This window comes from Haplochromis burtoni, unplaced genomic scaffold (assembly GCF_018398535.1).
Source record: "Haplochromis burtoni strain Fernald_Lab_line unplaced genomic scaffold, NCSU_Asbu1 Contig_345, whole genome shotgun sequence".
Lineage (NCBI taxonomy): Eukaryota > Metazoa > Chordata > Actinopteri > Cichliformes > Cichlidae > Haplochromis > Haplochromis burtoni.
In genome coordinates this window covers 579,600-601,464 of record NW_024582706.1, presented here as the reverse complement: position 1 = coordinate 601,464, position 21,865 = coordinate 579,600, and the positions used below count along the sequence as shown (strand labels likewise).

At 38.0% G+C, this 21,865-nt stretch overlaps 2 protein-coding genes across 7 annotated transcripts in view; one reads left to right on the top strand and one right to left on the bottom strand.

Annotated features, from left to right (window-relative positions):
* camk2d2 (calcium/calmodulin-dependent protein kinase (CaM kinase) II delta 2) overlaps positions 1–6,963 on the top strand; it is a 45,880-nt gene extending 38,917 nt beyond the window's left edge. For both annotated transcript variants that reach the window (XM_005942599.3, XM_042228746.1), the window contains 3 exons: positions 68–162; positions 1,979–2,204; positions 4,412–6,963. In XM_005942599.3, the coding sequence (XP_005942661.1) occupies positions 68–162; positions 1,979–2,204; positions 4,412–4,415 (325 nt within the window). In that variant the 3' untranslated portion in view covers positions 4,416–6,963. The remainder of the gene's footprint in view (positions 1–67; positions 163–1,978; positions 2,205–4,411) is intronic.
* Positions 6,964–7,906: 943 nt separating this feature from the next.
* The window catches only part of LOC102312787 (ankyrin-2), a 68,342-nt gene continuing 54,383 nt past the window's right edge, over positions 7,907–21,865 (bottom strand). The window contains exons 47-53 of one of the 5 annotated variants that reach the window (XM_042228742.1): positions 13,134–14,897; positions 12,570–12,659; positions 12,071–12,154; positions 11,821–11,985; positions 11,495–11,668; positions 11,185–11,276; positions 7,907–9,890 (exon numbers count right to left, since the gene is read on the bottom strand). In XM_042228742.1, coding sequence (XP_042084676.1) covers positions 9,686–9,890; positions 11,185–11,276; positions 11,495–11,668; positions 11,821–11,985; positions 12,071–12,154; positions 12,570–12,659; positions 13,134–14,897 — 2,574 coding nt within the window. In that variant the 3' untranslated portion in view covers positions 7,907–9,685. Of the gene's footprint in view, positions 9,891–11,184; positions 11,277–11,494; positions 11,669–11,820; positions 11,986–12,070; positions 12,155–12,569; positions 12,660–13,133; positions 14,898–19,996; positions 21,104–21,865 lie in introns of those variants that run through there. The other 4 variants (XM_042228744.1, XM_042228743.1, XM_042228745.1 and 1 more) reach the window with 4 other exon arrangements.

Here is a 21,865-nt window from a genome sequence, read left to right as displayed (position 1 = left end):
TTTTTTTTTCATAGACTTATTTGCTTGTCTTCTTTGCTGATGCTACATTATGTTTCTGGTGGAACAGGAAAATATGTGATCCTGGTTTGACTTCCTTTGAGCCTGAGGCCCTGGGCAACCTCGTTGAAGGACATGACTTCCATCGCTTTTATTTTGAAAATGGTAGGTTCAAGACGATTAATTCTAACTTTAGAAAAAAAGCTGCTTTAGCAGTATCTTGAGGACTCATATCGAGAATTGCCTGCAATTTCTGCATTTCAAAAGAAAATCGATAAACTACTAACAACCTGGGTAACATTTGACAAATTAAAATGGAATTAGAAAGAGAATTTGCAGAATTAAAAAGAGAATTTGAAGAGAACTTTTGCTTATGCAAAAGATATCTGCAACTAAAATCTACCAGCTTTTAGTGTAAGAGTTAGAAACAGCTGGCTGACCTCGAATCAGCATTTGATACTAGGAGTAATTAAGGATTATGTTTAAGTAACAGTACTGGAGTCTTTAACCTCCTAGGACCTGGTGTCCACATATGTGGACATCACATTTTGGGTTGTCTAGACCAAAATACAAAATTTTGCTCTACCAGGGCCTGATATCCACGTACGAGGCCATTCTACTGCCACTGTTCTATCAAAATTTAAAACGAATGTCCTCATATGTTGATCTCATTTTTCTCAGAAACAAAAGTCAGGTAAAAAAAATCTGGTAATTCTTTGTTTTTACATTCATCAGGTCCCAATCAGCCCAAATAGCAAAGAGAAATGAAAAATGCATACCACGAAAGAGTTCTGGTCTTAGGAGGTTAAACACAGAGAGTTAGTATAAACATGTTTGCCTACATTGGTATGACAAGATGAATGAACTAATGCACAAGTCGTTTATCTCAGTCACAGTCTGGAGAACTGTTGATTTTTCAGCAGGGGAGAACTTGCATGTTTACATTAAATGTTCTGATGAAAACATATGGTTGAAGAGACCAAACACAATCAATATACTACACTGGAGGAACAAAAAATTTCATTTTGTAGTTTGTTTTAATACAAAGTCGAACATTAAGACTGCTAACTAATTTTTTTGAATCTGCATTCTCCATCTGGTGGTTACTTTGCTGCTGGAACAGCTAAATTTCACCAATGAGGGACAATAAAGGATATTTCTATTCTAAATAACTGCAACTACTAATCTGAGCTGTCAATAGAAATCCCTCTTTAGGGAGCTGATAAAACAGAAACAAGCCAAATAAAAAAAGACCTTGAGGAAAACAAATGTATGACATATTAATCTTCTTTTCAACATTCACACTATCAAGTACATCTGTGCATGTCAACACCAGTTCATAAATTTGTAAATAGTTGACTTAAGCTTGTCAAAATGATAAATGTGTGCACAGAGCTATGGAAACTTTTATTTGGAGGACATAATGCACAAAAAAGGGATAATATGATTAAGATACCTAAAATAACAAAGTCCAGTTCACAACCAAGGAGTTATTCGGATTGTTGTTGAAAGACAATATTATAGGAACATTATTGGAGTTGGACTGGATTGTTTGTCCTATATCAATATTTAGTTCCGTTTGTAGTTCATATTTGCTGCTAAACTACAAGGGCATTGACTAACCTTGGAGCAAAAAAAAAAAAAATCACTCATGAATAATGACTGCTATAAATGGCAGAATGTCCTCAGTCTGGGTAAAAATAGTTCAGATAAACCAGATATGCCCCAGAAACCTCAATCACTTGGCAACCCCATGCTTGTCCACTATCCAGCATCAACATATGGAGACTTCACTTGCTCTGATTTCATATCAGTTAATACTCCAAAGAAGAATCAGCATTTTGTTTTTGATGCGACTGTATCTGCTGTATGATATTAACATAAAAAGGAGCAATTCTTAGCCAACTCTGTGTGGAAAGTGGGGAAATACTACCCATAACATTCACATATTGTGTGGCATCTTTCTCTATTTCATTTGCAGCATTGTCCAAAGGGAATAAGCCAGTTCACACCATCCTATTGAACCCACATGTGCACCTTATTGGGGAAAATGCAGCATGTATTGCCTATATTCGGCTGACCCAATACATGGATGGCAGTGGCATGCCTCGCACCATGCAGTCTGAGGAGACCCGAGTTTGGCACCGCCGTGATGGAAAGTGGCAGAACATTCACTTTCATCGCTCTGGCTCGCCCAGCATCCCCCAGTAAGAGACAGTAAGAACTGCAAAGCTGAAAATGTGTTTTAGGAAAATAGATGTACCACCTGACTAATGTAATGCAGCTGTGGGCTCCGGGGTATGATCACTGTTGGCTGTTGCACCTAATCAATAGAGGGCACACTCTCTGTGCTTAACCAGTCGCATAGCTTATTTCAGTCAGTAATTATAATTATCTGTTTAAACACTTAAACATCTGTTTGACATTGAATTTATTTTTTAATTATCAAACATTATTCAGATGAAGTTGCAGGAAATGATATTACAGAATATAACCAACAACGATCGTGGAATTATGCTTAGAAAAATGATTCTGTTTATCTGCACCTATATTCTTCTACTCTTTTAAAAATTAAGGTATGAGGTTTCATATACATACTACCATTGTGTGGAATTCGAGCTCAACATATTCAACTTCAATTCATGTTTTGATCAAGCTGTAGTACATTGGTATAAAACTTGCCGTTGTCCAATGTAGTGGATGAGACAAAGAAACAGAAAAGGGGCAGTCAGAAAACCTTGAAGACTGTTTTACATATGCACTATTGCATATAAAGTATTACAACAGAAACGGCGAGAATGGAATTATTAAGTAGAATATGCAAACTAAGCTGTCGTAGTACTTTAAGCAGGAAGCATTCTTTATATTTCTAGATGTTAAATGCTTACCTCTAGAGAAACATTCTTGCTTCTGCTTGGTGAAAAAAGGGAGGTAACCAGGATGAGCTGTTCGATGAAGTGTGCGTTCTTTTGTGATTCAGCGACATCCTTTTATTGTTAGAGCAAAAATAATTATACCAGGCTTGGCATTGTCGCTCTTGAATTTCCCCGAAGTTTCCTTACTCCTACTAAGATAAAAATAAGTACCAGCTATCACTTCACTATTGAGAAAGCAGGGAATTTCTGTATTACGGTATGATGTAATATTAATTTAACCACAACCCCCCTCTATGTCCTGGGCTTCCTACTCTATCACTCTATCAAAGCTTCAAAGCCAATATTTGGTGTGACCACCTTTATTCTCCAACACAATCTGAACTGCCTTAGCTAGCTTTCTTCTAATATCTTTAAGTGGTCTTCAGGAACTGTTTTTCCACAAGGCTCTCAGTAACAAAGTGCCTAAAGATACAAAAGTTAGTTCTTTGTTCATTTCTCTGTTATATGTAGACAAACACTGGTTAGTTAATTCTGTCAGCAAGGTACCTTTTTATGAATGAACAATTCATAGTCTCATTTGTGTGGCCTAATAAGTAAACACAAATCAAAATAAACCACAGCAACAACAACAACAAATCATCTTCTGAAAGTGGCCAGGTCGAATAACTGTGCAAAGAAAACAACTGAAAAAACTTCAGAAAGCCAGGAGAATTATTGCTAAAGACCAATTTGGAAAGAAAGAAAATCTGGCTCCATGGAAGCAAAATATTATAAATGCATGGTGGCTCTATATGTTTGGACGGTATTGTAGCTAGATTATGTAAACCAGTGCTACGAGCACCGGTAGCTAAAAAGTTTCTGAATGATTTTTGATGATTTTTTTCTTTCTTTCTATCTGGGAAGATTAGAATAGTTTATAAATCCATGAATCCATAAAGCCTGTTTCAGTTTAACCGTTGTTTTTAATTAATTGCATGCTCAAAAAAACATTTTGTCTCACTACCATTTCTTCTTGTTGCATGTTGAAGCTCTACTTGGAACCTTGTTAAGATCCAACCATGCAAAATATGATTTTTTTTGCCATTTTCAAGTGTTCTTAAACTTTTGATCGGGGCTGTATGCGCTGAAACTGTAGTTGTATAACATAAAATATCACCTTAAGCATTCTGTGCAGACTTTCTTTAAAAGTGAAAGAACTCCTGCTGATTTGTTTTGAATTGAGAGCCTGGGAAATGTTCACTTGGCATGGCATGATCATAATATCGTGTATAAACTGTTTGCTTTGCAAAGGTTAAGTATAAATATTGGCATTATATTTGAACACACCTGTGCAAGTGTCTTGTTGGCATTTCTGGGATATTACCAGTAAACAGTATCGCAGAGCTGTTTGCATGCCAGTACCATGCCAGTACTTTTCACTTTCACTGATGTGTGCTTTTCATTACATGCCATTACACGCCTTAATATGTTTTCTCAAAAGATCCTTTTTATGCTGTCTTGTCAGCAGAGATTCACATGGTTGCTCTCTGTCTTTTCAGTTAATGGAACATCAACATGTGGTCACATAAAAAAAAAAGAAAAAGAAAAAAGAACCCTCATCAGCAAATCTAGTGGAGTTCATGACTGCTCTTTGACCCCTCCATAAGGATATGACATACCACAGGAAACAAGTATTACTACATTTTACTGTTATGGTATTTTATTAATGGACATCATTCGAAACCACCACTGGGTGGCTGCACACCGTATTTGGACATTATGAAACAAGCATATTGAGAAAAAAAATCTTTTTTGTTTGTTTTTTTAAGATGTTTTGGTATGCATTTTAAATATAAAATAGAGATGTTTAAAGATCTACAACTGTAACCTCTCCCAAAAAAATAGTTATGTATTTTTATGTGTATTTATGTGTGTGCAATTCAAAAACATTTGGAAGATCAGAATGTTAAAAATTGAGCTTGCTTTAGTTCTGGTGATGTATATACATTGTGATTGTTGGTTTAAAAACACAAAACACAACAAAAACAAATACTGAAATTGCTATTCTTGCTATCAGAGGACTTAAGAGTTTACGTAAAATCCAGTTTATGAGCTACATTTATGTTTGCTATGAGCTAAGTCATACTGTTTAAATTGTCAGATTTCAATCTATAGTACTAATTTAAATGTAAAGAAAAGCAGAGCAGCTTACACTTGCGTTGAGATATGTTTGCCTTTATATAAGTGAAATAAGAAATAAGAGAATGTAGCATATATGTAATATATGAAAATCCAAGACTATTGTGTAGTGCATGGTGGGGGGAGGGGGGTGTTATCGTGCTAAGATCATATGAAACTATTATATCTTCTGTTTGATTTGTCAGTCACTGACTTGTTTGTTTGTATTTGTTAATGTTGTGCATCAGTCCTGTCCAAATGTTTCTAATGTCCTCCAGCATCATGGAACTGTTGTAAAAACAATAACATTGTTATTGTTACCATCCAAATATCGGAATCTCATATCTAAGAGGAGGAGAATAAACTCCGGGTTGCCGAAGCACCACTTACATTTTGTACAAAAAATAAGACGAAAACAAGCTCATTTTTCATAACGTTTGTACTTGTATTGTATAACTGTATGTAGGGTTTCTTTTGTCATTTTATTCTTGTCATACCAGTGTGTTATTTTGCCAATTGCATAGAGGTGGTGCAGATGATGAAGATGGCACAAAAGCACTAGAAGGTTTGCCTTCTGTCAGGTCAAGTGATACAAACTGGTGGTCAGACTAATAGGTCTGGAAGCACTGTAATGAAAAAGTTGCACCAAGGCAAGAGGATGGTATCAGAAAATTGAAGGAGAGAAAGTGCAATGGACTGTAATAAATGTTGGGATGTCTTCCTTGGCGATCAGTGCTTCTGCTAGCCAGTGGTCTTACCACTGCAGGACAATGGCAGTGTCTTTGTCATCCCTACTGTTTGCTCTTTTCGACTGATTTGTCTCTTCTTTTTTTAAAGGGAAAATATGATAAACATTTCTTTCGACAAAACGTATGATGTCAATGCAATGCACCACTCCTTATCTGGTGTGTAACTGTTGCCAGCATGGCAATGGATGGCTTAACATGTTTAAGAAATAAATAAATCAGCTAAAATATGTGATAATTGATGTGTTTTAATTTTATTTTGTGTTATTTTGGTATTGATTTTTCATGCATTTGTGTCCTGTGGTTTGGTCACTGTGTGATTAGATGGCTGTGCTTCAGAAATGCTAAGCCCAGACCAGGCTATATTGTTGTGCCTGATTATTTGGATATTTAAAGACTTATATTACATTTTCATGTTTAAACATACTCTGAAATACAACATGTACAACCTGGGCTCTGGGGAGGCCAATCCATGAATGATAGTGTGCATACGTATCTTTTTTCTACGCAGGTATGCTTTTACTGCATTAGCAGTGTGTTTGGGATGATTTTCCGGCTGAAAATGATGCTGTTATTAATCAGATGCTTTCCAGATGGTATTGCATGGTGGACCAAAATATGATTGTTCACAGTTCCATCAATTTTAACAAGATCTCCAACAACACTGACTAAAATACAGCCCCAAACCATGACAGAGCCTCAGCTGTGTTTTATAGTATGACTGTAGACAATCACTGTTATGACGTCTTCTTTTGTCCTGATTCCTCAAATTTTTTAAGGATACATTGTACACGATGTTGAAATATGCCAAGTGTTGAGTTGATGGCGCTTTGGGAATCACCTTGTTGTTGCAAAATTACCATTTACTCCTCAAAGTGTTATCTTTGGCTATTTTTTGTATTCAACTAAAGAAATGGAAAAGAATTATGTGCTTTTGCTAGTAACAAACTGTCTAAAGATACAGTTATAAATATGTTCTTTGCTAATTTGCCTGTTTTGTGTAGATACAACACTGGTTGATCCTTGTAGTTAGATGCCTTTTTGTGCATGAATGATTGATTAAAAAAATATTCCCCTGAAAATGGTCAGGTGTGAGGACTGGACTGAAAATGTGTGAGAAAGCATTTAAATATTTAAGCTACCAGGTGAAACATGTGTTTATGATCAATAAAGTTGGATTCTACTTACCTTGGTAGTATGGAGGTAAAGTGTATTAAATAAGCAGTTCAACCTTAAATGACCTCCTTGGATGAAGATTTGTTAACCTTTCAACCCTCTTACCATCAACAAGTTCTTGAATTCACCAGCTTTGTCGGGCTACTGCACAAGGACAACTGCAGGGTGCTAAACCAAGGAAAGGATCTTTAGATCACATCTCCAGAAGAGTGCATTTCACACAGACCTGAACATGTGTCAATTAGGCAAATCAATTTCTTAACCCACTGTGATGAAAGCTGTCCTGTCCTGTTTATAAACCATTTCTTCCCAAGTAGCTGATTTGACTCTTAGTAAACATGGGTGCAGATTTATGGATCATTTGTAATACTTTTTAAAGACTGGAACTGTGTCTTTGAAAATGTGTAGTGTGAGGTAAAATTCATACAACCCATTTATCTTGAGTTTAAATGGAAATCTGTTTCTTCTGGGTTACCCCTGAGGCCCAGCAGGAGGCAGTACAAACTCTACTAAGTACATGTGCCTAACTTATATCTTTATTACAAAACTGATGGGACTGGATGTAGCAGGAATTAAAAAAGACAATTTTTAAGATAATTTTTCCTTTGTCACAGTAGAAAAAGTGTAGTGTATTAGACATTTTCCCAACAAACAAAAGCTCCCCAGTTCAGTTCTGAGACATAAATCCTTTTGGAGTGAAGTCAGGAAGAAAATCCAGCATGATATTCATGGTCAAATATGCAGACAAGGCGCCCTCTTGCAAATAAAGAAGCAGAGTAAAGTAGTTTCTAGAAAAGCACAGATGGAATTAATAATTCTCAGTTCCAGTAAGCTCTGAACTTGGTTATGCAAGACCTCCCCTGAGACACAACCATCAACAATACACCCAAGCTACTGTTTTGGCATGTCAAAATGGCCCATTTTACAGTTAAAAGATGTAATCAGATACAACACTGCACATTTGTAGATTTTTATTCTCAGCTATAGATACACTGCAGCCATTTTCTATTCTGCACTTTTGACTTTTGATACAGTAATACATGCCTTTATAGATATTTATTTATATATGCATTGTATATGTATATAACGGGTCATCATCACAGAGAAGGGATGCTGAGTCTTCAAATTAAAAGCATATCTGTCACAGTGAATCTCCACTAATTTGCATTTTTTTTCTCTAAATCACAAAATAAACAGTGAGAGTGAGAGTAAATACATTGCATGTTGTAAATACAAACAGTAGCGATGCTCCGAGCTGTGGATAATCATATATTTAAGCTCTCAACCTGCTTTGTTACAGCAATCCCTCCACAATGAGACTATCCCTGTGGCTGATATATTCTGTACCTTGTATTGCAGTGCACAGAAAGCATGGAGGTTTCCTCTTCTGACATTCAGGAGTGCAAATGCTAATTGTGTAAAATAAACATTTCTTTTCTTTGCTGACAGAAACTGCTACACATCCTTTAACTACACACGCCGAATCATTCACTCACACACATAACACAAAACCGCCTTTATCTACTTCAACAATCAGATTCAAAAGATAAACTAACAAATCTTTACATAAATAAAACACTGAGTGTATCATCATCTTACCACAAATGTAATATTAGAAAACTGGGATTATTTCATTTCCCAGTGCCAAATCCTGAGGGGCTGAATTATTAAATTAAATAACTTCTCTACACGAAAATGAAAATGAAAAAACAAACAAACAAACATCAGCAAACAAGTTAAAATCAACTACAGAAACTTTTGACCAGCGTTCAGTGTGGTATTTAACTCATCAAATGCACAGACAAAATCAAACCTAAAGCACGTACAGTCACACCTGCACTCATCACATCCATACTTTAAAAGAGGAGGTCAACAATGTTTAGTTGAAACATAATAATAAAGAATGAAAGACACACACACACACACAAGGTAAAGAAAAGCAGAAGGGCAATCCACACAACGACAAAGCAGTCAAAGCTAGGATCAAACTGACAGATGTTGATTAGTCATGCCTGTTAAGTTCACATGAGTGATTATTCATTCCTAGGCTACAGATGTCAGTAATGTTGAGATTAAATAGAATATATAATTCCCAAAGACAGAGTACACATAGTCAACACGAAACACAACAGCAGCAGTTAAATTCAGTGTCAGTACAGTCTGATTTTCTGTTTGTGACATCTTGACCATCTGAATCAAAAAAGCAGAGGCTAGTACAGTGAGTGAGAAGTTGTTTTTTTTCATAAAGGATTATCTGTGAAAGTTGTGAGAGGCAGTGCAATGTGAAATATCGTCTTTCAGTCCAAGCACCTACTCCAAGAGCAGTACCAGTGTTTTTAAGTAAAATGTACTTCGGAGGTTTGTGAGTTATTTGATGGGGATAGTGTCGCTCTGTTTTCTTTGAGTGTTCTGTTGCTCTACCACAGGATAAGACAAACCTATCAGACAACTTGAATCAGAAAGTAAAACAATCAGGAGATCAACAAAAGGCTTTCTTTGGTCACAAAAGGCAAAAAAATAAAAAAAATAAAATAAAGAAACTCAGAAGTACTTTAAAACCACACAGGGAAAAAACTCCAAATCAAGAACTAAAGATCATCTTCCAGGTCCTAAAGGGGAAGACTGTGGTAGCTTTGAGGTGTGTTTGTGCACACTAGGATTGCATGTGACTAATGCATAGGACTAGCAGGGATTTTAGCATGGGCACAACGAGGGAGTTGGGCAGAGTGTTACTCAATCATTTACTCTTCCTTCCTCATCATCATTGTTCTTTTCTTCTTCGTAGTAGCGGTGAAAGAGCTGGTGGAGATGCTGTTGGAGATCACGGGTTTTCGATCCTTTTCTGGGGTGGTCCACTTTCTCTTGAATGACCTGTTTGCGCTGCCCAGCTCCCTCAACCACTGTTCGTGTGAGAGTGCAACCTTTACGCAGATGGGCCCTGGACAGGTAGCAAGAGGCAGGGAGGGGAAATAGATAAAGAAAGATAAATATCTTTGAAAAAATTCACCTGTGGAAAATAAAGTAAAGGAAGAGCTATAGTTACAGATATGTTATAGGAGAAAAAAAACCCCACACAGATTAGACCGTGTAAATCCAACATTACATTTTTGGATTTACACAGTTGAATTGAATTCAGGTTTACTTATAAAGTGCCAAATCCCAACAACGATCACCTCAGGACACTTGATACTGTAAAGTAAAGACCCTATAGTATTCTGAAGAAAACCCCAATAATAATCAAGTGACTCTATATCACCCACATGGGGGACGAAATGTGAAAGCTTTTTTAGAAACTCTAGAAACCACAAATAAACCTGCCGTCTGAAAGCAGAAGTGCTCTGTTGGGATAATATAAAACTGTCTGATGACGGTATGATGAAGCCTGATTACTCAGGATTTTGTATGTAAAGAGAAGGACTTTAAATTCAGTTGTGGACAGTGAGCCTGAGAAGCAGTTATGGGAGAAATTGATCTCTCTTTCTCATCTCTATTAATACTCGCTGCACACATGCACAGCAACTTCATGGTCTTGATGCATGCTCGATCGTCCAGGTAAGGAAATCCCCACAACTTGATTCTGTTCATCTGGACCTGAAATCACTATGACTAGATGAAAGGAATCAATTTTTTGTGAGCAACTTCATAGCTATTTTCTTAGTGGAGAAAGCTTAAGATTGTGTTGCAAAACTCATACTGTTAAGGCTGAAAACATGTCGTCCCCTGCGTGGAACCTGAATTCAGGTTCCTCAAACCAAGGAATTTCTTTTGAGCCAGTTTTTCCTGAATTAAACTTGTTTGTAAAATACCACCATTAGGAAACCTACGGAATTCTACTCAAAACTCATTTGTGTCAAAATGTATCTTTTTCCTTTTCATTTTTGTGTCTTTTGCTTGTTAATTACTTGGAATATTTAAGGCTATTCAACTTCTATACTACTCAAAAGCAGCAACACAAAGTAATCACTAAAACTATGATTTACTAAAAACAACTAAATAGTGCATGAATAATAATTTTAATGTAGTGCACGGGACAACATTTTCTTACAGTTGTTCACAAGAGTTAAAAAATTATAAACTCACATCTCACTGGTTTATTTACACGTTTGACTTTGAATTGATTAAGAATACAAAAAAATTGTTTGCCAGCACAAATGAACATGCACAAACATTAGTCAATAATAGTAAGCTTCACACACACACACACACACACACGTGCACTCCAGTAGGCACACCTCCTGACCACTGTTCCATCCTCTTTGATAGTCTCTCTTTCTACCACCAGAGGGAGCTCTGTTCCGCTAAAACCACTCAAATAACCGAATGCCTGGTGGCATGAAAAGCAGAGAACACAGTCTCTTAATTCAAAGTGATTAAATAATAAAAAACATACATTTGAAACTCGAAACATCGTCACAATGTGCTGTTTGTTTATTATTATTTTTAAACCTAAGGTGCTAAGACATGAAGAATGTTGATGTATAAGTATTATGTTAATATGTGGTTATGTGGTTGGGGAATAACGGTGACAAAGTGTTTAAAAACCTTCTTGAAGTCGTCCTGGGCTGTAGGCAGATCAGAGGTCAAAGACTGATCACCATGGTGTGTCACTGTCCTTTCACCCTCCAACACGGTTGTCCTTTCCGTGTGACTGATCTTGCGGCCATCAGCCGTCTCCTGCCTTGATGATGACGAATGCTCACGTTCGGTAAAAGTCACCTAGGTCAGAAAGTTTATTTAGCTGTACTTTATATATTAATATCAGTATAGATGTTACACCTTCCATTTTTTGGTAAAAAACAAAACAAAAAACAACCCCAAAACAAAACAGAACAAAACACTATGAAGAAGGACATCTGCAACGAACATACCTCTGTGTGGTCTCCCTCACTTTTCACGACTGTCCGCTTCACAACCTTAGAGTAGCCATCTCCCTCCGCTGCAGGGACAAACCCCTGAGGAGCTCCTTCTAAGGTCGTCTCTTCATGCTCCGCACCATCCGCGGAAACACACTTACGTATAATTTTACGGGTAACCTGAGCAAGATAATGCATTTAACGACTATATATAGGATTAACTTTCGAAGCTGCATATAATGCATATAGTGCATTTTTTTCCCACCTTTTTGACAACTATGTGTCCATTTTCATCCTTGTACCTTTCTTCTGACACCGACTGGGCAGGGAGGTCTGGCATTTCATCAGCCTATGAGGAAAACAAGACAACTAATAATCAGACAGGCTCATTTGGGTCAGTGAAATATTCACTTCTTTAACTGACAAATTAGTGCAACTGTATGTTCGAGTATAATAATGCACACAACGTTTAAGCAGTAATTCAGTGAGAAAACAGAGACTTCGGGACACAGGAAACAAACTTGCATTTTCAGATGTATTTTGTTAAATAAACCAAGAAAAAAAAGTGCTCACATCAGCACAAAACTCTCAGGTTAGGCTCATACATGTTAATCAAGGGGTGTGTTATCTAATTTGAACCCATTTTCATCCTTTCTGTTAAGACTTAAGGTTGTTAGAAAATAAACATTTGTAACTTGACAGTGAAAGTTTTTAGCTTTCATTTAGTTGCCACACTGGTTTAAAAGTCATGCTAAATCAGATACCTGAATGACAACTCTTCTTTGTACTATTCTGGCAGTCAAAAATTCATCATCTGAACTTTCTGACATTGATCCAAGCTCAGCGTTGATCTCCTGACCAAGCAACACAAATCCATTGACATTTAATAATGAATGACAGCATGAATGCTAGGTTTGCAGGAAAGCAAGCAAGAAGCAGAGTGATATGTTGCACTTTCAGATGATTGCATGTCGTTTTGTACATTACACTGAAAGTACAACATGGCAGTCTATAATTAAACAAAAAAAGAAAATACACCATGCTCTTACCTAGATGACAATAAATGTGCCTACTGATGAAAAAAAAAGTAACTCATGTTATCACTGTGAGTGATCCTACTAGTTACAGGCAGCAAAGTGACATGCTAAGTTAGGATTAGTCAAATGTGAAATCAAAACAAATTAAGGGTTAGAAGGAGTTTTAGCTCCCATTCACGTGGCTACAGGGTTACCAGCAGTCATTCCTCTCTGAAGCAAATATAGTCATTTGGCCAAGCTCAGCTCTGGGGAAAACACTTGCAGTTTTTTTTTTACCAACTCTCATCTTACCCTTGTCAGAGATTTATCAGTATCATGATATGCTGCAGTTTCACAGATAGGTGGTGGTTGTGAAGTCTCACACAAGGTGAATTCTTCATCTGATGTTTCTTGCATTTCTTCTCTCTTTACATCTACACGATAAAGAGGCTCATGGACAAAAGAAGCGTCTTCGTAATCTTCACTTCCAGAAGACAACAGTACTTTTTGATTCAACTTTTCCTGCACTCTAGAGTGATCCTGGGCTTGACCTCCACTTGACCTAGCTCTTGTCTCAGATTCATCGGGATCAGGCTCTGAGAAATCGGATGAACCCTGTTTGCAGTCAAAGTAAGGCTCTGGGTCAGAATATTCATTGGTTGGACTGTCTGCACCACTATGCACTATAGGACTGTATCCTGAAGGTATCTGAGTATAGGTAGATGAAATAGAGGAGGCCTCTGCATAGCCAGGTGGCAAGTTGTACTCTTCATCAGAGGCTGAAGAAGAATCAGTTTTGGGTTTGACTGAAGAAGACTCAGAGTCAAAACATTCATCGTCTACTGAAGTCAGAGATCCTTCTGAATGGTGTTCACTGGTCCTGTCCTCATCTGAAGATATTTTTAAGTTCCTTGATGAGGAATTGGGCACCAGTTCTTCAAAACTGAAATTTCTTGCAGATATCACTGTCTCAGGAGTCAAATCAGAAAGAGACTGTGAAGACAAATCTTCATTATGTATACTGTCAACAGAGTTTGCTGCCCATAACTGAAGTCTATCTGGGTTAGTCTGTGATTCTGTCACACCTTTAAAGTCATTAGATGGCATAGCTAATTCATGTGCTTCTTGACTCTGAAGAATGTCAGTTGTAGCATCTTCCCAACAAATATCTTTCTCAGGTATGTCAGACTTGCTCTTTGTAGCAACTGAAGGAAATTTCTGAGTATTATTTAGACCATGTGTGCTTAACTGAAATGCATCCACATGAAAGCTTGGTTGTTCCATTTCTTCACAAAGTCTTTGGGAAGATTCTGGGCTCGAAAGGGACTCATTAGAGGACTCAGAACTGTCTTTATGAAGACCAGAGCTTGATGGTACGCTTGTGACAAGTTTTGTTACATCGGGAATGACTGAGACCATTTCATGTTCAAGCTGAATGGATGTCTGGAAATGTGGATGCTCTGTAATGGGAATATCTGGGTTATCTACTGCAAGCTGTGCAGCAGATGATAGATTGACTTTTAGCATATCACTATATTCTGCAGGGCCGTGATCCTGAAGGAAAATATCTTGGAACTCATACATTTGGTCAACTGCAGGGATCTCGTTGGTGGATTCAGATGAATGTGGTTTAAGTGCCTCTGGTCTAAACTTAAGTTTCATCTCCTCCAGATCTGACAGAAGCTGGTCAAGCTGAGGGGACCCAGACCCTGGTGGTGTTGGTGTGGATTCTGAGGACATGACAGTTGCAGCATCTGGGCTATCTTGAGCTGTTTGAGAGACTGATTCTAGAGTCATGAAGCTTGGTTTAACTAAGCCATAATCTTCACTTGTGGGAGATGACATTTTGTCTTTTTCCTGTGGTGCACTAATTTGATTGTTCACTGTGGTGTCAAATTGTGCTTTACTCAAGTCAAAGTTAGCTGGAATTGGTAATTCTAGTTTTTTAGTGAAAACTGTATTTGAATCACATGGTAAGGATGGGGATTCTGCTGGAAAGACCTGCCTCTGTCCTAAATCAAGATTTTTTTGTTGTGAATCTTGTGAAATATTTGTCTTGGAAGATGCAGGTGACACCTGAAAGAAATGGTACAATGAAGTGGGAATTAAAAATAAATATCATGGGCGGTTTTGTTGTTGATTTAAGGAAGACTCCAATGACGCATGCATTTTCCAAGATTTTTCAAGGACAAGTTGGTGTTTTAAATACAAGAACAGTGAGCAATATTTTAAATAATGAAGTTCACTTGTAGTGCACATGCATATAAAACAGAATTAACATATTAAGAAATATGTTAATACATGTATTTAACAAGCAGCATGAGGTTTAAAAAGCATGGCATGACCTATTAAGATGCCCATCGATATTTTTGAAATATTCTTCATAGCAGTACATAATTGACAAGACATTATATTACAACTATGATAGACTTGCAAAAATGAATAACAAAAGATTTGATTTACTGTGAAGATGAACATGCATAAGTATAGTATAAAGTCACTTCCATGTCATATAAAGTCAGCCATCCAGCAGTTTATAAAATTTGCTAGTGCATTTTGCTGAGCTGCATTACTGCAATAATAATAACACTGTTTCAAAAAACCTGCCCAAATGACACAGCATTATAAGGAAAGGTTACAAAAACACATCAGGTGAAAATTTGAATCAACGCAACCCAAGGTGTTGCGCCCCTGCCAATACATTTGAGAAAGCAAAATGTGTGGGTTTTAAATGTAAAAATTCTTTGGCGGAGGATGTACTTTCAAAGAGGAAGAAAAATATCAGCTGTGGCAAATTTAGAATTCTGTGTTTTTTAACTGAACAGCTAAATATTGCAAAAAATTTGCTGCAACTACAGTAAATAAAAAATACATTTCTATTGGTAATCTCTATTAGTTTTGCTTCAGAGAAAGGGCATTCTACCTGTTCTAATGCAAACATGCCATGGTCAGAGAGCCATTGCTTGTTATTGGGGGAAGCTACTACTTATAAAAATCAACACTGCATTCACTGATATGCAACAGTCTTTGCTGCCTTACCAATGCCATGGAAATTTTTCTCTTGAACTTGATCGTGGATTTTCTTTTCATGGGCTTTTCATGTACTTGGGAAGATCAGTCTTGGACATGTGATATTGTTGTGTCCATTTTTGTTCATACACAAGTTGTATTCACTTCAGGGATTCTTTTTTCCTTGAGGTTGTTCATTGGAAAGCCTCCTCCAGCCAGCTACCATGATGAAAACCACTGTTTTCTACAGATGGCTTGTGACTCAAATGATGAAAACTAGCTGTGGTTTATTGTGATCTAATATAGACTTTTTGGCATTTAGGCTTTATTAAAAAACAAACTGAAAAACGGTTATTTATATCTTAGTAAAGAGTTATAGGTTCGTTTTCAAATGTTTCATTTTGTGTAGTCTTTGTTTCAAGATATGTATCTGTGACTGTAACTAATGTAGAGTGAAATCAGAATTTTGTAATCTATTTGAATGCTCTTCTATTTTTTCTTCTTACTTGCCAAAACCAACAGCAACAGATCCTCTGTCTGAACTAGCCTGCATGCCAGATATACTTGGGCAAGATAGTAACCCCAAGTTGCTCTTCGATGCATCCACTGGAGTGTGAATTTTAGACAGAAAGCAATTGCATAGAAAAAGAAAAAAAAGTGCTTGTATGAGTGGGTGAATAAGGCAAGTTGTAGCGCTCCGAGTGCCTTGTCAGAGTAGAAAAGTGCTATATAAGAACCAGTCCATTTACTACTGCTTGAGCATAGGGCTTTGTCTGATTGTTGGGGAGTTTCACTCTAATCTGAATTTTAAATAATTTTAGTGATTGCAGGCAACAAATCATCAACAACTGACTGTGTACACCTTTTTTTGTACAGTACATTTATGGGGGACCCGTAGGATTGAATATTAAACTCTAAAGTATAGAGTGTACAATACACATTGTATACAATACAAACTAGTGTATACAATCGATAATATGGTCATATCACATAAAAGAAAAATAGCAAAACATAAATAATTACAGTGTCTCTCCAGATTAGATAGATAGGTAATTTTATTATCTGAGCTGTGAATATACAATGTTATGCCTATAATGTCTATTCTCTGAAAGACAGAATTGAGTTGGTGGAAGACAGATGATCTGTGACAAAGCACAACACCTGTCAACTCCCTCTGGTGGAGGAGAGTTGATTCAAGGAGATTATCCAAACCTGGTTGCAGAAGGAGAATTTTTCTGTTGGGGTTAACCCTTAAATTTAGAATTCTCTGAGGTTATCTCCTCTCAAATTGTAATTCGACAATTAAATAGAAGACACTTTTGATATTCGTTAGATATTTCCTTATTACTCAGGCAGGTAAATAATAGGGTTTATGGTTATCTTGTATTTGTAGTAATGCTATCTTAATGAAAAGAGCGAATGAGATAATGCAAGCTAGCTAAAGATGGCAACAATAGGTTTGAAAATAGTACAGGTTAAGGATCAAACTTTACCTGATGTGAAAATAGGTACAAATAGAGTTTAATCAAAGTGGTCAACAACTAGTTTGCGTTCCCTGTCAAAACGGTAACGACTGTGGCCTGATGGGCACGACTGTAGCGGTTCGTCGATTGCATTCCTCGGTCGTACAGGAGACCAGTTCTTGAGAAGGCAGGCAACGGGGCATGGATATTATTACGTCACGCCAGTCTTACAAGCGTTACTCAAACCTTGATATCATACACTTGCAGATGGAGGAAATTGCGTGAGACATGGTCATGGTGTTTTGGTGTGCTGTCCACGGTCACCTTTGTATGTGATAGCAAGCAAGGAAACAATAGTCTGTACTAATACAAATGTATAACTAAGTATTAGATGCAATGTTAGTACTGGTGACACTCAATCACTACTGTGAAAGAAGGTGAGCCTGGAGAGCCCTACTGCTATTCTGAATATTGCACTTGAGGTATATACCAGTAGTTAAAGATTTCTTAATACATTTGGTTTGACATATGGTGGGCAAGGTGGACTTGTACTGAACATTCACAACTCATTGATGATGAGGAGAATGTTAAAGCATGCTATCAATTTGATTGTCCCTGAAGATCCCATTAAAGAAGATAATTCTCGGAGATGCTGCTCTTAAAGTCTGCCTAGTCTTAAATACTGATATCTGACAGAGGTTTAAAGAGCATGAACAACGTCCAATTATCCAATTTAAATGAGATACTATTCCATTAGTGACAACCTCTGGAGAACACGCTCTCACAATAAATGATTCTTCTGTCTGAGAATAAACAAAGTAATCCGAGTAAGACTAAAATCAGAGATGGAATGTGACTGGGAGAAATACTCGTGTGAGGTCATGAGTGTCAAGATCTTCATGACATGAACTGATTTTCAATAGTTCACCCGAGCTCTATATTAAGTGAGCATCTTCCGAGGTACCGGGTTTAAAACGATGTTAGCATGTGGGTATAATCTGGTGTAACCTCGCACTTAAAAGTGGTCCACTCACATTTAAACAATCTTTAACAGCTATACATCTTGCTATATGTTGGAGGGAGCAAAGAATAGCATGCTGATAGCTGTAGGAACAGGTGAGTCTGGAGAGATCGAGCGGAGTGTCCATTCACATGAAATGACAACACTTGAACAGCAGAACATTACGCATAGCGATTTTCATTAATTGCTCAGCAGAGAACGTGGGTGGCCATTAAATCTTTCGTCCACGCGCGCACCGCACCTGGCCCAGTGGTGCTTCCGAGGTCGTTTTGGCCTATTCTAGTAAGTAGATGCGGAAGCAATTTGGTGACATAATCAAGAGTTCCCTATGTTAACCATTCTTTGGATGGGCCGAAGTTGATCAGGCAAGTGGATGAAGGGCATTTAGCGTTCCTACGTGGCAAATATGCTTCGACCACATCTTCTCTCCAACTCGTTTTAGAGTTAAAAGCTGCAACCAATAAGCGCTGAAGCGTAGTTCATGACACACATTTGTCCACGAAGATGCAGAAGGCATAGTTCTCAAGTCACTACTTTGGAAGTCAAATAAAGTGTCACATTCGTTGTCATGTGTAAAGCCTCGCACAACCTGTGCATAGGTCAAAGTTCTTGAAGCAGGCAGCAAAGGCGATGATTTTACAGTAAGAGCTGAGTGTTTAACTTCAACATTTGAAGAGTAGGAATCTGGTGAATCTGGTCTGTTGTCTTCAAACATTTGTGCAAGACAAGATTCTAAATCATCATTATCGGACATTGTTGAAAGAGGTGACGTGGGCCTATTTGAAGAATATTGCAAGTAGTAGTTACAATGTTGACTGATTGTTGGACTTAACATCATGGAAGAAGAATGAGGACATTGATGAACTGACACCACAGATTCTGGGGAGGATGCTCTAAAGTCTGCCAGCCAACTGTTCAAGAGTGAAAAGTCCAAACCAGGAGACACAAACTCTGGAGACAACGCTCTATTATCTGACAACAGATCCAGACTAAAATCAGATGAATGTGACTGAGAGGACACTGGTCTGATCTCATCAAACATAATTTCCAGACGCAAATGAGAATCTTCCCAGTCCGAAAATGCTGATTCTGGTGTAACCGACCTTTGCCCTAACAATTCCACTGCATATACATGATTACATTATTGGGGGGGACTCTGAAGGATGTCTGAGGTATAGTCCCTAGTGGTTGATTTAAGTCTCGTATTTATGATTTGTTATTGCGTTGCCCTTGTTGAGAATGTTCTAGTCCTTTTCCCTTCCCGCTCCAGCTGATTCTGTGTCGCAGTGTGTCAAGTTTGCCGTTAATTCTCTCGAGTTTTCCGTTTATTTAGTCTCTGTCGTCGACCACTCGTCTAGAAGATAAAGGGTATGTTCTGTATCAGATGCTTCTGATGGCGAAGATGCAGAAGGCATAGTTCTCAAGTCACTACTTTGGAAGTCAAATAAAGTGTCACATTCGTTGTCATGTGTAAAGCCTCGCACAACCTGTGCATAGGTCAAAGTTCTTGAAGCAGGCAGCAAAGGCGATGATTTTACAGTAAGAGCTGAGTGTTTAACTTCAACATTTGAAGAGTAGGAATCTGGTGAATCTGGTCTGTTGTCTTCAAACATTTGTGCAAGACAAGATTCTAAATCATCATTATCGGACATTGTTGAAAGAGGTGACGTGGGCCTATTTGAAGAATATTGCAAGTAGTAGTTACAATGTTGACTGATTGTTGGACTTAACATCATGGAAGAAGAATGAGGACATTGATGAACTGACACCACAGATTCTGGGGAGGATGCTCTAAAGTCTGCCAGCCAACTGTTCAAGAGTGAAAAGTCCAAACCAGGAGACACAAACTCTGGAGACAACGCTCTATTATCTGACAACAGATCCAGACTAAAATCAGATGAATGTGACTGAGAGGACACTGGTCTGATCTCATCAAACATAATTTCCAGACGCAAATGAGAATCTTCCCAGTCCGAAAATGCTGATTCTGGTGTAACCGACCTTTGCCCTAACAATTCCGCATTACATTCATTATGGGGACATCTGAACTGAGGAACAGGTGAGTCCGGAGAGAGCGGCCTAAATTCACCTTCAGACTCCAGCGATTCAGGAGACTGTGGCCTTAATTCCGCCACCCACTCGTCTAGAAGATAAAGGGTATGTTCTGTATCAGATGCTTCTGATGGCGAAGATGCAGAAGGCATAGTTCTCAAGTCACTACTTTGGAAGTCAAATAAAGTGTCACATTCGTTGTCATGTGTAAAGCCTCGCACAACCTGTGCATAGGTCAAAGTTCTTGAAGCAGGCAGCAAAGGCGATGATTTTACAGTAAGAGCTGAGTGTTTAACTTCAACATTTGAAGAGTAGGAATCTGGTGAATCTGGTCTGTTGTCTTCAAACATTTGTGCAAGACAAGATTCTAAATCATCATTATCGGACATTGTTGAAAGAGGTGACGTGGGCCTGTTTGAGAATATTGCAAGTAGTAGTTACAATGTTGACTGATTGTTGGACTTAACATCATGGAAGAAGAATGAGGACATTGATGAACTGACACCACAGATTCTGGGGAGGATGCTCTAAAGTCTGCCAGCCAACTGTTCAAGAGTGAAAAGTCCAAACCAGGAGACACAAACTCTGGAGACAACGCTCTATTATCTGACAACAGATCCAGACTAAAATCAGATGAATGTGACTGAGAGGACACTGGTCTGATCTCATCAAACATAATTTCCAGACGCAAATGAGAATCTTCCCAGTCCGAAAATGCTGATTCTGGTGTAACCGACCTTTGCCCTAACAATTCCGCATTACATTCATTATGGGGACATCTGAACTGAGGAACAGGTGAGTCCGGAGAGAGCGGCCTAAATTCACCTTCAGACTCCAGCGATTCAGGAGACTGTGGCCTTAATTCCGCCACCCACTCGTCTAGAAGATAAAGGGTATGTTCTGTATCAGATGCTTCTGATGGCGAAGATGCAGAAGGCATAGTTCTCAAGTCACTACTTTGGAAGTCAAATAAAGTGTCACATTCGTTGTCATGTGTAAAGCCTCGCACAACCTGTGCATAGGTCAAAGTTCTTGAAGCAGGCAGCAAAGGCGATGATTTTACAGTAAGAGCTGAGTGTTTAACTTCAACATTTGAAGAGTAGGAATCTGGTGAATCTGGTCTGTTGTCTTCAAACATTTGTGCAAGACAAGATTCTAAATCATCATTATCGGACATTGTTGAAAGAGGTGACGTGGGCCTAGTTTAGAATATTGCAAGTAGTAGTTACAATGTTGACTGATTGTTGGACTTAACATCATGGAAGAAGAATGAGGACATTGATGAACTGACACCACAGATTCTGGGGAGGATGCTCTAAAGTCTGCCAGCCAACTGTTCAAGAGTGAAAAGTCCAAACCAGGAGACACAAACTCTGGAGACAACGCTCTATTATCTGACAACAGATCCAGACTAAAATCAGATGAATGTGACTGAGAGGACACTGGTCTGATCTCATCAAACATAATTTCCAGACGCAAATGCAGAATCTTCCCAGTCC